Here is a 15,042-nt window from a genome sequence, read left to right as displayed (position 1 = left end):
TCAGAGTATATAAAATTAGGAGTGTCTATTGAGTCCGCCACATATTTTCAAAAAATGTAAAAGAAAGTTAGGTTAAAAAATAATGATATGAGTTGGTGGAATATAAAGTCTACTATATCATTTATGAAATGAATGGATCGGGATGTGCGACATACTAAAGGGTAAAACTGGGATCCTTAATATAAGACGGAGGGAGTTGAATATGAAATTCCATTTTGATCAATTGAGCTACCTTCCTTTTTGTCAAGCATATTGTTCACGTTTTAAGTTGCAAGGGAGGAGGTGGAGTTTCAATTTTGATAAAAATAGATTTTGTAAAAAAAAATTAAGAAAAGCAAAACGTGATATAAATTCAAATAAATCATAAAATTAAAAAAGTTACGAAAAAAACTTGTTTGTATAGTCGTAGACCTGATTGATTCATTTATATATCGAGGAGTGAATGATGATTGTGAATTGTGATTGATAAATACTCCATTGAATAATGAAATGAACAAACTAATTGATTCCTTGAATACCTTTTATCATTCTGCTAAGAGCCTAGTACTAATTAGGGTTTATTATACACAAAAAGAAACCATAAGACAGAAGACACAACTCAAGGTGTCGATATTCCATTACCAAGATTAGTCATATTTCACCTCAAACAGCAGCACAGTCGTACAAATCTATACGCCTAACATTTTTCATGTTAATTTGTAGTATTACTCTACAACATTCTCTTCTTCATCCTCTCTGATACAAGAAATGGTTCCGAGCTACTGCAGACTTGACGGCCTGATGAGATTTGATCTTCTAAAACAGTTCCATGAGTTGATTGGCAACATCTGCATCAAATCAGTCGCAGATGATATCGTTATATATGCAAACTCAGTGTAAAGTGTAAACAACATATGAACTTGTAGAGCGAATCGAGCTGTGACCTAAATCTAATGCACCAAATATCATTCATGTTCTGTGGTTATTTGGTTTTGCCGAAACTACTTAGATGTTCACATCTATGAGACACAGAGAGAAGTAAAGAATTCACGTAACACCTTTACAAAAAATCTTCGCTACGAAAACTGGAAGGTGATGTCAACATGAAGGATGCGACACGATGCTTACCTCTGATAACAGATGGCGGCGTGTGGAACTCGTGCCAAACATTATGGCATGATGCAAGATTCATATTTAGAAATTTGGCAGCAAGGTATGCAGCACCTGCAGCTATCTGATGAGGCTTGAACTGCAGCCAAAGGGAGCTTCTAAGCCTGCGAACGGAAAGAACATGACATCAGAAACATGACTAAAAATAAGTAGAGCGGCATCAAAGTTAAGGCAAGTAGCAAATCAAACCGCTTGAAGCAACACAAAAACTAACTGAGATGGTCGTGTGCTGATGATTGTATGCATTTTCCACAGTTGCAGGAAAGTTTTAAAATAGGAGTATATCATAAACATCACTGAAGTTAGTAAAGCCAAGAGGACCAAAACAAATTTCCCTTACCAACGAATAATTCTGCAACTGAGATGGAAAAATCCAAGATTCTTCTGCAATGTGTTGATTGTGTATACTAATATAGAATATATGTTACACCTTTTATAGAAACAATGACTTCAGTTCAAGTCCCCCCTTTGCTGGCTAAATATATGTTGACTTAAATGTCCATACAAGCAGGAACAGGCTTAAGCAAGCTAAATCTCCCATGCAAAGCCAGATTATTGAAATCGATTGCCAAATGAATGCCCATGATATCATTCATCATCTTAGGTGTTAAAATGCATAGTAGTATTTAATAACTAATCAAGACAAAATATATATAGGGGCGTGATCAAATAATTACCCTAAGTATATGCTTAACAAATAACTATGTACATTGTATGCAGGAGTAATGAACATTTTATGGAGTATATAACTATATATACTCCCTCTGTCCCATAAAAATATGGGCATGTGATATGGCACGGAAATTAAGACAAAATTGATAAAGTAAGAGATATGAGGAAAAGGGTAGTTTAAAGTAGTTTTAGTGGATAGTGGGACCCTAATAATAATGTTTTGATTGTGGTATAAGTTGTAAATAACTTGATGTATAGGGGTAATAAATTGGGATAACTTTCCATAAATGCAAATGCCCATATTTTTATGGGACGGACGAAAATGGAAAGTGCACATATTTTTATGTCACGGAAGGAGTATATAGGACTACCCCCCGTAATGAACATTGTACTGAATTACGAATAGTGGCATGTACTATGGATGTTCAGGAAAATAAACAAGTTTTCACTTGCCAAATGTCAAGAGGGATATTAGACCACGGCCATATAGACATTAAAACTAACACATCAAACGTTCATGATAGACACACCATGATTTAATGTAGTAAGAGCTGGCAAGAAATATAAGGTGAGTCCTACACTAATCACTCTAAGAAATACTAGTATTCTGCTAAATGACACCTATAGATGGTGTCGCTACCAAATTCCAAACCTCAGGACAACTGAAATGGAGCACTTAAAGCGAGGCTGGAGCATCCAGCACCTGGGGGCGACTAATTTTTTAGCTAGCTAAGATTTCAAACTGAAAAACATTACTACCACACAAACTGAGATCATCTATGGACAATTATAATGTGTAAATGTATATAGAGTACTCGTAAAAATATTAATCCTTCCTTCTATAGCCAGGCTTTTGAAAAGTTAATACACCGAGCAACATTTTTTTACAATGCTACAGAACATGAACTGGAAACTAGTGGAGTTCTCAAGTCCCCACCTTGTAGACAAATATTTATAGATTTAAAAAAAAAGATTCTGAAAATGCAATTACTTCTCTCAACCGAGATATTTCTATGTTTTTGTAGGTTCATACAGACAAGGTAGGATGGGTTAATGCCACACAGCAATGCGATGGCGAAGCTACCAAAAGATGCTTATTGACCGTCACAGAATTCTACTTTCCAATAAAGAGGAAGACACAAATGATTCCTTTCTCTCCCATCACTGTTTCAACATATCAGTTTCAAAGAGGGGAGGGAGTGTCAAAAAAGTTCTATAAATTTATAAACCATAGTATATGTTTGTTTTGAATGCATACCCCCCCCCCCCCTTCTCCACCCACCCATTTTCTTCAAATTCTAACATATAAGACTCATTGTTTAAAATACAGTGGGAAAGGACAGAGGTCTGAAATCTAAGCTTTGAGTAGTGATTTTACTTTTAGAAGCCTAGATAAAGAGGACATTATTACCGTAGATGTCTCACAGCAATGTTAAAACTGCAGATAATCAGACCAATTTCAAAACAAAAAATTTGAAGCTGAAACAAGAAGTACTAGAAGAATGGAAGGCATGGAGAGTTGTTTAGAGAATCCAAGCATACTAGAATATCTTGAATGTAAGTTTGCAGAGGTTGGAAATATTGGAGGTGATCAGGTGAATATTGTATACAATGAGAGCAAGTCTTTTTGGGAAGTGATGAAAGCAAGTCATTTTAGGAAGTGATGAAAGCAGGTCTTTTGGGAACTGGGAAGTGATGAAAGAAAACCAGTTGGGCCATATTCTGCAAAAGCAGTGCAGCTAGAATTGAATCCCTGAGACTGTTCTTAGGCATCCTATATGGAAATAGAGTTAATGGGAAACATATGCTCCCCATACGGATTTCCAAACACCGATCAGAATGCCCAAATGGAAATATTAGATTTGATTCATCCATGATCTTCTACAGCCAATGAACATGTCATTAAGGTTCAGCATGGAAAAGGCATCCACATGATATCACTATTTCAACTTGAGATGAAAAATAAAACATTTGATGAACAGCGCATCAACCGCCAGCTATTAATATCATAAGGTGAGCATGCTAATCCTCTATAGACCCTGCAATTATACGCCAATCCAAAACATCAATATCCCATTCCATAATATAAACGAGCAAAAGGAGACAAAACAAGCACTGGATAGAAGGCAATGCAGTTCAAGAACAACAAAGTAATATACTTGATTACACTCATCCAACTCCACAATTGCTAGGTTTAACTACAGACGGTTGATCATTTTATATAAAATTCCATTAATCTGATTCTGATTAACAAAATAGTAACAATAAAGCTAGCTCAAATATTTTGAGAGCTTAGCACACACAACTTATAGATTGTTGGAAGGAAACGACAAAAATCAATCAAGAACTTCCAAAATAATGGAAGAAGCCAACTTACCCTTCACTGACCAAGCTCAATGCCAGATTCACCAAAATGGATTGTGAGAAACCTAATTTTTCAAGAGTGGATGTCAAAGATTCATATGGGTGCTGCACGCCAAGCTCAAAGTTTAAGGTTGTCAAAATCAATTGTTCAGCATCTGTAATTCGTTCACGATATTGCTCAAACCAATCCTGTCAAAGCATTCAGAAATAGTTAGTCCCCTCTGCATAAGAAATTTTACTGGGTACAAGGCAAAAATGAAAAAACCCATAGACATGGAGCATATAGAAGATAAAGAGAGAGGATACTTACAACAGGGAACATGCGAGAGAGCACAACGAAATCCTGCTTGTGGAAAGTTTCACATGACACTCTCAGCACGTCATTAAGAGGTCGTGGTGTCTCTTCCGACTTAGAGACAAGGAAAAGAGCAGCAGTAGCTATGAACTGCAAGATGCACACATCATCCAATTAGCTTTTGCAATCATTGACCAGTTGAATTCTAACTCTTCGTTCGCATTACAAAGTTACTTCAGGTTTCAGAAGAGTTTCATTAAATCAGGAAATTTCTTTATTGTATTTTAATCTCATTTTGAAAAGAAAGATTGTCAGGTTCAAATGACAGAACTTACAAATCTATCATGAGAGGCATGAGAGCGACGAGCAAAAAAACGATGACACACAACCATAGCAGTTCCGATAGTGGTCTGTGGGCTGCAAATGAGAAATCGAAATGTGTCAAAGTAATGCACAAAATTAATCATAGCACAACAGTACTTCAAAGCCAACTCCATTGATAACTTAGTGGTTTATAACTCACAGATCAAGCCGAACTCCAAGATTCTGAAGGAAGGCACAGTACGAATATCGCAGATGTGTCTCATGCAGCAAATCAATGCCATCTTTTCTTGAAGGAGAGTGCCTCTCTATTTCATCTCTTGACATAAAAATCACTTCTTCATCATCCTCATATTTTGAGCGGTCTCGCTTGGAGGTAGTTGAAGAATAAGCACCGGCATCGTCAGGCCTCATTCCAGCTATTGTAGCTGACCTATTGTTGCAGACCGAAGGAACACCAGAGTAAGCATTGGCATATAAGGGAGGTACATGTTGCCAAATGCCAGCATTGTTTTCAAGACCATTTTCATGAATAAGGGATTGTTGATAGGGCCTGCCACTGCCAGTGCTTTCATGTGAGAAATCCGAGACCTTCCTCCTCTTTGAAGGTGGTACGACATCACGCCAGACATGGTCATACTTTGGTCTATACTGCATTGAGTCCCGAGAGAAGTCACTGGACAGGCCGAGATTCTTCATATAAAAGTTTGAATCAGAGGGGCAATCGTGGCTCCACTCGTAGTTAGCAGCAGCTGTTGTTCTCATTCTGCCATAAGACGACCTACCATCACTTCGGAAATGACCATCTCGCGCCCAGTGAGGCCGTGCAAGTGACATGATTCCTGTCCAATTCACTCAGTAAGCAAACGCACAGTAATCGTATACATACAGAATACGAATCGCAGATGATCACAGTAGCTCACAGAAAAAATAAACCAACGCCAAAAACAAATTCAAGTTTTAAACGAAACAACATAAGAGAAAAAGTAAGCTGCCTAACCAAAGCAAATAAACAGAACTCTCTTAAACAAAATCTAACACTATACCATTTAGCTCATCAAAACATGAAATTCAGTAAAACTGATTCCGAGTTGATCAAACAAACAGAAAATTCAGCAAGGTGTGAACGCGCAAACCGATTCCAATGAGACTCCGTGCAATAGTTTCCAAAAATACACAAAACCTACTCATTTACACCATTAAAACACAAACAGAAAACGAAAAAAAAGTTCCGTTATAATTGACAGCGTAAATCGGAGAGAATTATACAACCAATCTCAGTTTACCTGAACAGAAAGTTAACGCGAGGATCTAAACGAAAATCGCAGCTGAATTGAAGCTATAAACAAATCAAATTTATCGGATTGCTTGCTTGAGATCAGGGCTGCAGATTGTGAGGGAGGATGAAAGAAAAGGGAAGAATAGGGAGAGAGAATTAAATATTTTTTCTTGAGCAAAAAAGAAGGCTAATAATTTGCGTGAGTTTGCCCTATTTACTGAGTTTTAAATATATTCCTACTTTTTAAAATTGGAAAATATAGTTCGATATTGGATAATAATACAAAATATTCCATTACATTAAGAAACATTGATTAGCTATTTAAAAAAATGATTTTGGACGACGACAATCCACGCCTTAATTGGTAAGACGTTTACTGTAAGTTTGAGTTACTTTAAAGGCATACCTCAATTAGTTGAACGTTTTTTTAAGTTTGAGTTACTTCAAATTTTTGAGGGCACGGTGGATATAAATTGTTTAGTTAAAAATAGAAAGAAAAAAAAAAGATTTTGGTATTAGGTAAAGGAGCACAAAAATGTCTACTCCACCACATTGGGCATATTCCATGCTTTTTGTAATTCTTTTGCTTATATTTTCATTTTCTAACTTTGAATCTGAAACTAGGTTGATCACTTGTTCTCAACCAAATTTATAGATAAGCCATATTTAGAGAAAGTTATATGCCAACTATTTGGATAAATTGCCTAATAAATTACTTAGATTTTATTATTCGTATAGGAATAAGTATAACGTGGAAAACGTGTTGGAGTATACAACTCAGTATACTACATTAACATACGCCAAATCAAGATATTTAGTGCTTAGGTGAGTTTAGAGCCATAACAAAATTTAAGATGCACTAAAAGGTTGCCCGCTCTAGTTTGTCCTAGTTTTTATTATTCAATATTAAAACTATAGATAACATCGGGTAAACCTATCGGGAGTCCATTAGCTCTAATCGAGTGCAAGTTAATTGAATTCAAATTGTATTCAGTAAGAAATTCCTAGTACAATTTACTCTCTAAATGTGGCAATTTTTACTCCCTAAGTCATTTTTCTATTTTAGTACGTTCCATAGTAATAGAGTCATTTCCATTTTCAGTAAAAATCAACACATTTTTTCTCATTTACTTTACTCTTTCTTACTTTATTCTCTCTTCATCTATCTACCTTTTTCATTTCTTGTTTTATTCTTCGTTTATTTAACTCACTTAAAATAATTTTTTCTTAAATTATGTGGCGAAAAGAAACGTCTCTAATACTATGGGGAATGAAGGAGTATTTGAGTGGAAATATTTTTGAACCATTGAAGGCCTCTCTTATGGACAGTAGACAATGGGCTTATTATGTCCGTAAACTCTTAAGGCCCAAGGAACTTATATTTATTGCTGGTTGATTATTGGTCTTCACATTTCAAATCTTAATTCTAGGCCCAATTAAATTTATTAATCATAATTAGAACTCAATTAAGATGGATGCACCCAAATATGCAATAAGTAACTATATCGATGCCCTAGTTTAATTCGCATGAAAAAAAAATGGAAACCTTAATTTATAATTCAGGGATTGACTTTGGCACGTCGTCTTTGGTGACAAAAATTTATCCAATGTAGAAGAAACAGAGGTGACCATAAAATATCATCCAAATAATTTATAAAAAAAAACCATGGTGGAGAATCGTCTCACCTTGATTATTTGTTTGCAGAAAAAGCTTATTTATACGAATTTTTAAACTTATGATTGGTTTACATGTGGAGATGGGTGTTGTTATACTGGGGTTTCAAAATAGAACAGTCAATTAATTAGTCAGCATCAAATTAGAGATTAAATAAAGTGATAATCAGTTTCATCCTTCAATGCTAAGTAAATTATATGGTGGTTTGATATGTGTATTCCACTCACTTAGTGCATTGCCATTTGATTTGTTGAGTTCAATTTTATTAGTTCATTTTTGTTTCATTTTGTTGTACAAAATAAATATAAATATCGATATAATGTATTTTTTGCATCATAACTTCATTATATTCCTTTGGTACCTTGATTGTACAAACATGTTACGTGGATGAAACTTTTAAGATATTTGACATTCTTTTTTTGCAATACGGTAAGTTTTTTAATTTGCGAGATTCAACATGTATAATTTATTAGAAATAAGGTCATATGTTTAAAAAACTATCGAAATCGAAGGTTTTAAATTGGTTAATACTCTTTGATAGCAAATGATACATGCCTAATCTCTCAAATATTAAATACTACTATATGTCTAATAAGAATTTGTTAGAAAACACGTTTTCACAATAATAATTAATTAAAGACGATAAAAAAATAGTACTACTTATAACGTAAGATTCTTTAATAGAAATAAATTATATAATCCCCCTTTGTAAAACATGTTTTTACAATACTAATTAAATAAGTAATCACCTAGCTTGTCACTCGCAGCTCTTCTAATTAAAGTTATGAAATTTTATTTGAAATTAGTTATATTGTGATCATATTAAATTATTAATGAAAATCTAATTAAAACAAATTAATTGTAGTTAGGTTAGCGTGCATGCGCCGCGCGCAGAGGAGACCAACCATTCTGTATATAAATATATTTGCACAATAATTTATATAGATACATTGTTGATATAATAAAATAAAATAAAATACGACTACTTTAATTTTCCAAAAGAATAAAATAAAGAATAGAACTATAGAAGACTAAAAAACGAGATCCCCTCACGATCGAAGAGATTATTAAATTGTTTTTTATGCAATAAAATGTTTTAAAGGGATATTAAAGTTTTACTTTGTACGAAAAGGCAATTGCATTTACTTGAAGTCGAGATTTAATATAAATAAAACGAAAGATATTGGTAACTAATTTTTAGAAATATTGGGCGGTGATCTAAAAAGAGCACTCTAAATATAAAATCATCCACTAATAAGTAGTAATCTTTTTGCATGGAATGATATGAAAAAAGGATTCAATCATTGACGTCTGTTTTGGACTTTGGTTAAGGAAAAGTGACAAATCATTGAATTTGATCAATCGGTTGTCACAGAGGCTTATTTTTTAATATTTATTATTAAATTTATAGAATTAATATATATAAAAGTAGAATTCAGAGTCAATAAACTCTTATCTATATTATTATATTTTTAAGGAAAAGTGACAAATCATTGAATTTGATCAATCGGTTGTCACAGAGGCTTATTTTTCAATATTTATTATTAAATTTATAGAATTAAAATATATAAACGTAGAATTCAGCCAATAAACTCTTATCTATATTATTATATTTTAAAAAAATATATACTTAGTCAAAATGAGATATACTTATAATATATATAAAAGTAGAATTCAGAGTCAATAAACTCTTATCCATATTATTATATTTTGTTATGCAAATAGCTGATTTCTACAAATATACACATATATAATGAACACATCACATAATATTACAGTACAATTTAAATATTTGACGTGTTCTTGGATAGTTATATTTCAAAGTATTTTTATTTTTTAATTTTTGATGTGTTATGTGATTTATCAATGTTATCATGCAATTAAAATTTTTAATTTTTTAAAAGGTACAGAGTAATAAATTATGATAATCAAATTTAGTAAATGTTTTGTATCTACTGAAATTTCATAAATTATACTATTGGTAATCACCAAAATAAGAAGAAACTTATAAAATTGTGATGCTATCAAAAACTAAGAATAGAATACGAATTCTGATCGAAAAAATGGAGAATAATAATGAATTAAAATATTTAAAAACTCATTTATTAAGCCCAAATCCCCAATCCTACTAAATCTCAATTAATGAATATTGAACCAAATCTCATTGCCCAAACTTCAGTACTGAAAAGTCCTCCATCTCTCCTCTTTCTTTGCTCCAAATTGATCCATTGGTTTTCTGTATTTTCCTTTTCTTCTTTGTTTTTCTAATTTTCAGTTTTTTCACTATTGTGGAATCGGAGGTAGGGATTTTGAAGGTCAGAGGGTTGGATAATGGCATATTCCGGCGGCATTCATAGAAGGACGGTGGGGTCGACCGACCCCACCCCGCCTTCATATTAACTCTTACCGAAAATTTGAAAATTTTACTCTTAGCCATAAATCATCTTAAAATTTTGAAATTTAATAATAATTTAATAAGAAAGAGAAAAATAAATCTCCAAAAAATCTCCCCTCCCTAGGCCCGTAACCTTAAAGAAAGAGGAACAAAAGGCCAAATTAATATTAGATATTTTAGTGTAATTGGATTAACTTGAATGATCGGTTATTGTTATAATGATACATTATTTAAGTATGGAGGTGCGGAGTGCACGCTTATTTGAATTCGTTATAATATTAGGAGCGAAGCTCCTAGATAGATGAACGGGGGTCCGGGGGCAGAGCCCTCGGGTAGCGGGGTCCAAGGGGCGGCAGCCCCTGGCGGGGTCCAAGGGGAAATTTTTTATTTCCGACAAAGTTACTGTATCGGAAATTCATCCGAAAATATAATTTCCGAAAGTCGAAGGACTAAATTGCAATTTAGGAAACCTTTGAAATTCGGTTATTTTCGGTTTCATCTCCCAACAGTTGCAATGTTTCATTGCACTGTTTCATCTTCTTCTTCTACTGATCATTTTCTGGTTCATCATCATCGAAAAACACAAACATATGATCTTCTAATACTCTGAATTTTATCCGATCAAACATTTTGGTTGAACCCCGAAATTGATTTGATCTGAAAGTAATAAACACGACTTTCAGATATCCGGTTTTTGTTTCTCTGTTTTATATCTCCCTAACAATTAAACCAACATTTTCTGAAAAAAAGCGTTTGACGTAAGTTTTTATTTAAAAAAAAAAAAAGACACTTATAAAGTTAGATCTGTTGCATGCATCTCATAATATATAATCTCATACTTCCTGAATCGGAAGTCTTTGATTACATATTCTGTGTATTCTCAGATTAATCTAATTATAGTAGTAGTACTTACTATTTAATTAATCAAGATGACTATTTTTTTTTATCTCACTCCAACTCTTTTATCTAATTAACTTTGATAAATTTTGTAAAAGTAATTGTTATCAATTTTCCTTATAAAAAATTGTTAGAATGGAGGAATTGTTAAGGACCTACAAAGAAAAAAATGAATATTCTCTCATTGAGCTTTATGAATGATTCCAAAAATTAAGATTCAATCATGCAAACTCCTTTATACTTTCCAGTCAAAGGAAATTAAATGACTCAAAAGAAAGATATTGCAATTTCGTACTAGTTTATATCTAAACAACGACAATTGTCTGAATTTCCTTTTCCTTTTGGGAAATAAACTTAAAGAAGCCCCACTATTTGAGTGCTTTATATAAATAGTGCAAGTATTTGGTGTTTGAATCTTTCATTTTTCCTATATACTAATTAACTCTTGATCAATAATATATAGAGTTACAAACATTGTGTTATAGACGACTACGCAAAATCAAGATTGGAATAATTATATTAAATGAATATTTAGTGGTGCATGTATTACGTGACAAAACATACCCGTCCAATAATAGAACTCTTTTGTTGTGTGGATTCTGCACCAAACACAAATTTTCAAGACCGACAAATTCACACCAAATTAATGTCGCATCGCCTAACATCTATCTACTCACCTAAATATTCTATTAACATCTAAATATCAATATTCAAATTTTTATGATATTTTAAAAAAATTCATTCAAATCATCTCAAATTAAAATGGAAATGGTGTATGTAAGATTGGTGAGTGAAATACAAAGCGATTTTCCGACGGAATTATCGATGGGAAAGTCGGTCGACGGACACCTCCGCTGGGTCACTTTGCAAATTGATGTTTTGTAACGAACGAACAACGTTAATTGGTGTATTAATAATTTAATAGTGTTAATTGTTAAGTGATAATCGTATCAGCTTATTCTTCTCTTACACATCAAGAAAATACATATTCGAGAATAATGAGATTCTCGTTGCACCTAATTAAAGAAGTTGTTTTTTCTCCACTAATTTTTGTTGTTATTTCCTTTTTCTGTGAAACACGCTCTGCAATTATATAACGTACTGTATTAAATTATATTGTGATTAAAAACACCAAAATGCCATTATTAGTAATATTATGTCGGTATTCAAGTTAATGCTAATCTTTAACTAGACCATAACAAGGAGTATATGATATAATGATGTGTATATAATTCTGTATACGCTGGCGGACCTACGTACAATTGGGGAGGGCTTTAGCCCCTAATGAATTCATTTTTTAACTTTTTTCTACTATAATAAGTTCTAAAATTTATTCAGATTTTATACATATTATTATATAAAAGCCCCTATTAATAATCCAAACTACATACAAATTTATTTTTAAGGTAAATTTTGAAAATTTAGCCCCTACTCAAGTTCATTTCTGCGTCTGTCGCTGTTTGTATATGCATGTAGGAGTGCGTTAAAATGACAACACCTCATAAAATAACACTATACCACCATTTCTAGCCAATCATTTGTACACGTGGACGAATAATCAGCTGTCATGTAGCAATCATAAAAAATGCTAAAGGGTAAATTTTCTCGGCCACTAATATCCAATATGCTAGACAATAATTTTTTCTCAGCCAACAATATCCAATACGCTAGACAGCAATTTATAGATTGCTGTCTAGCGTTTATACTATGCTGTGTAGCGTTTATAATATTGCTGGATATGTGATGTCACAGTGTCACTTTAAGAGGTATTGTCATTTTAACACAAATATATGTAAGTATGATTAAATGAAAATCACATCTTAAATAATAAAAAAAAGTATAGTAACTATCCTTATCGTATGATATGGCAATCTAATGAATATATATAATGTTACTCCTAGTAGAGTATTTGATAATCTTATCCAACTAATTAATTTTACCTTAGAAGGATATTTTAGTTATTGTAATACAAAATCAGTTATGATAATTCTCCCATTTTACTAGTAACAAAGTAGTAGCTTTTTTTTTTTACTGATTTTGTGATTTTATATTTTCCCCTAGCTACCCTATATAGATAATAACAATAAGGAATATACCTATGTCAGCAAGCATGCTTTAAAATCAATGAATCATATGCCAAGATACTATCAATCCAAGCTAGCTATGTGTTACACTTTAGCCATTCACAAGTATATGGAGAGATTGATTGATTGATAAATCAAGTTGGTTAGATCAATTTGGCCATAGGAAGAAAAGAGAGATATATTGCGGTGCAAATGGGCTGCAAGGATCCCATGATGTAGTAAAATAAGTCGTCGAATATCAACTATCATTATATTTAGGGTTGCGTCACATGTTTATGTATGTGAAAATTGGAGATGATTAGACGTCCATTTTAGTATTTGGTGCTCCACTTTACCACTTTTTTTATGCGTATATAAACCTTTATTTTCTCTGTTTTGATTCTGCTTCTCGATCTTGAACTATGCTTATTTGTTTTTCTATTTAACATGATGAGAAGAAGACTTAATTAGAATCTTTCTTCTTTTTTCTGTGATAAATCCTCTCGTAGTATTAATAAATCTTATCAATATTCTATAATTTTTGATACGATGTAAAGCAAGAGGCATTTATACCCTTAACTTGGTCATAAAATTTCAGTGGTTTAGATATACTACGTGTGGTTTCTGGCCGTCCATAATGGGGCGGACGATGCGACGGACGTTGCATCGTCCTCCGTCACATCGTCCGCCACTGTGGCATCGCGGACGATGGCTTCTCCATCGCCCGCGGACGAAGCGCGGACGATGCCCTATCGTCCGTCGCATCGTCCGGGATACTACCTCTCACTTTTCACTTCATTTTTCACTCCTTTCACTCTCAAATTCACACTACATTTTCTACAAAATGAAGCCCGGAGGTTACCCAAGTCCGAATAGTCCGATGTTCGGTGGTGCACGATGGCCGGGTACAGAACCCGATGAATACCGGACATTCGACACCAACATCCAGTACGATCCCGATTTCAGCACGGACTCATACGAGCTGTCCGACATGGAGCCTTCTCCCACCCGCACACCGGCCCCAAGGCAAAGAAGTTGCCGCTTACGACGGTGAATGAAGAGTTCGCCCTGGGGAGGACGAACTACCAGCCAGAAGAATCCATCGTCCTGACGAGATGTTGAATTGATATTTCGGAGGATCCGGTGTTCGCCAACAATCAAAAGATTACTGCGTATTGGGAGCGCATCGCCAGTGTTGTTTTTATTTATTTATTTTGCTTGATATATTTGCATAAATTATATAAATAGAAAATAGAAGTAAAATGCAAGGGCGTGGCTTAGGGCGGGTTATAGTCCGCCCCATTGCAGGTGAAAGAGATGGAGGATAAAATGCTGATGTGGCGGTACATAGAGCGAGGCTTAGGACGGGCTATAGTCCGCCCCATTATGAATGTCCTAACTAATACTCCATTTTTTTCTCTCTCTCTTTATGTAATTATAATTACATGAAAGATGGAACCACTTATCTTCTCCATTTTTTTTTCTCTCTCTTTCTGTAATTATAATTAGTTGGATACCCCTTACGATATAGCCGTATTATTTTGTTCATAATTGTTTTCTTAATAAGCATATAACAATATGTTTTTCCATAAAAACTATGGAACTTTTGCATTTTATATGATTAATTGCTTTGTAGGTTGTGTTTTAGAATGTAGTTCTACAAAAACTAAATAGATTTTTACTATATACTATAAACAATGGGACAAGAAAAATGATTATTCTCATAATGGGATTGTCTTACGCAATACAATAATTATTGCTTATTTTTCATTTGTTTCCTGACTCAGATACCTTGTTCTCTTTCACTACGTGTAATCCATCATCTACCTCTTTATATTTCTCGTCACCTTCCAAAATCAAACTAAATAATAGTACATTGTATAATATCTTATTATGCCCTCCAAAACATGGATAACACAGATTTGCTTTTTC

At 33.5% G+C, this 15,042-nt stretch overlaps 1 protein-coding gene across 2 annotated transcripts; it reads right to left on the bottom strand.

Annotated features, from left to right (window-relative positions):
• Positions 1-582: 582 nt before the first annotated feature.
• On the bottom strand, positions 583-6,280 carry LOC125194267 (cyclin-T1-5-like). 2 transcript variants are annotated; one of them, XM_048092396.1, is made up of 7 exons: positions 6,088-6,276; positions 5,004-5,643; positions 4,816-4,897; positions 4,496-4,630; positions 4,199-4,374; positions 1,108-1,253; positions 583-827 (listed from the first exon to the last, which is right to left on the bottom strand). In XM_048092396.1, the coding sequence occupies exons 2-7, from the start codon at positions 5,636-5,638 to the stop codon at positions 796-798; spliced, it is 1,206 nt and encodes a 401-aa protein (XP_047948353.1). In that variant the 5' UTR covers positions 5,639-5,643; positions 6,088-6,276; the 3' UTR covers positions 583-795. The 2 variants fall into 2 exon arrangements, 1 of the variants encoding a protein (XP_047948353.1); XR_007171739.1 differs by lacking the exon at positions 583-827 and adding an exon at positions 1,490-3,860 and having other exon boundaries at positions 1,117-1,253; positions 6,088-6,280.
• Positions 6,281-15,042: the final 8,762 nt, after the last annotated feature.

Source organism: Salvia hispanica, chromosome 6, assembly GCF_023119035.1.
Source record: "Salvia hispanica cultivar TCC Black 2014 chromosome 6, UniMelb_Shisp_WGS_1.0, whole genome shotgun sequence".
NCBI classification, from domain to species: domain Eukaryota; kingdom Viridiplantae; phylum Streptophyta; class Magnoliopsida; order Lamiales; family Lamiaceae; genus Salvia; species Salvia hispanica.
Note: the sequence above shows the minus strand (reverse complement) of the source record. Positions and strands in the feature narration are given on the sequence as shown.

Coding starts and splice junctions, on each gene's coding strand:
- LOC125194267 (XM_048092396.1), bottom strand. CDS start 5,638: ATGTCACTTGCACGGCCTCACTGGGCGCGAGATGGTCATTTCCGAAGT. Junction 4,631..4,815: donor ATGCCTCTCATGATAGATTT/GTAAGTTCTGTC, acceptor TGCATCTTGCAG/TTCATAGCTACTGCTGCTCT. Junction 1,254..4,198: donor TTGAGCTTGGTCAGTGAAGG/GTAAGTTGGCTT, acceptor TTCCGTTCGCAG/GCTTAGAAGCTCCCTTTGGC.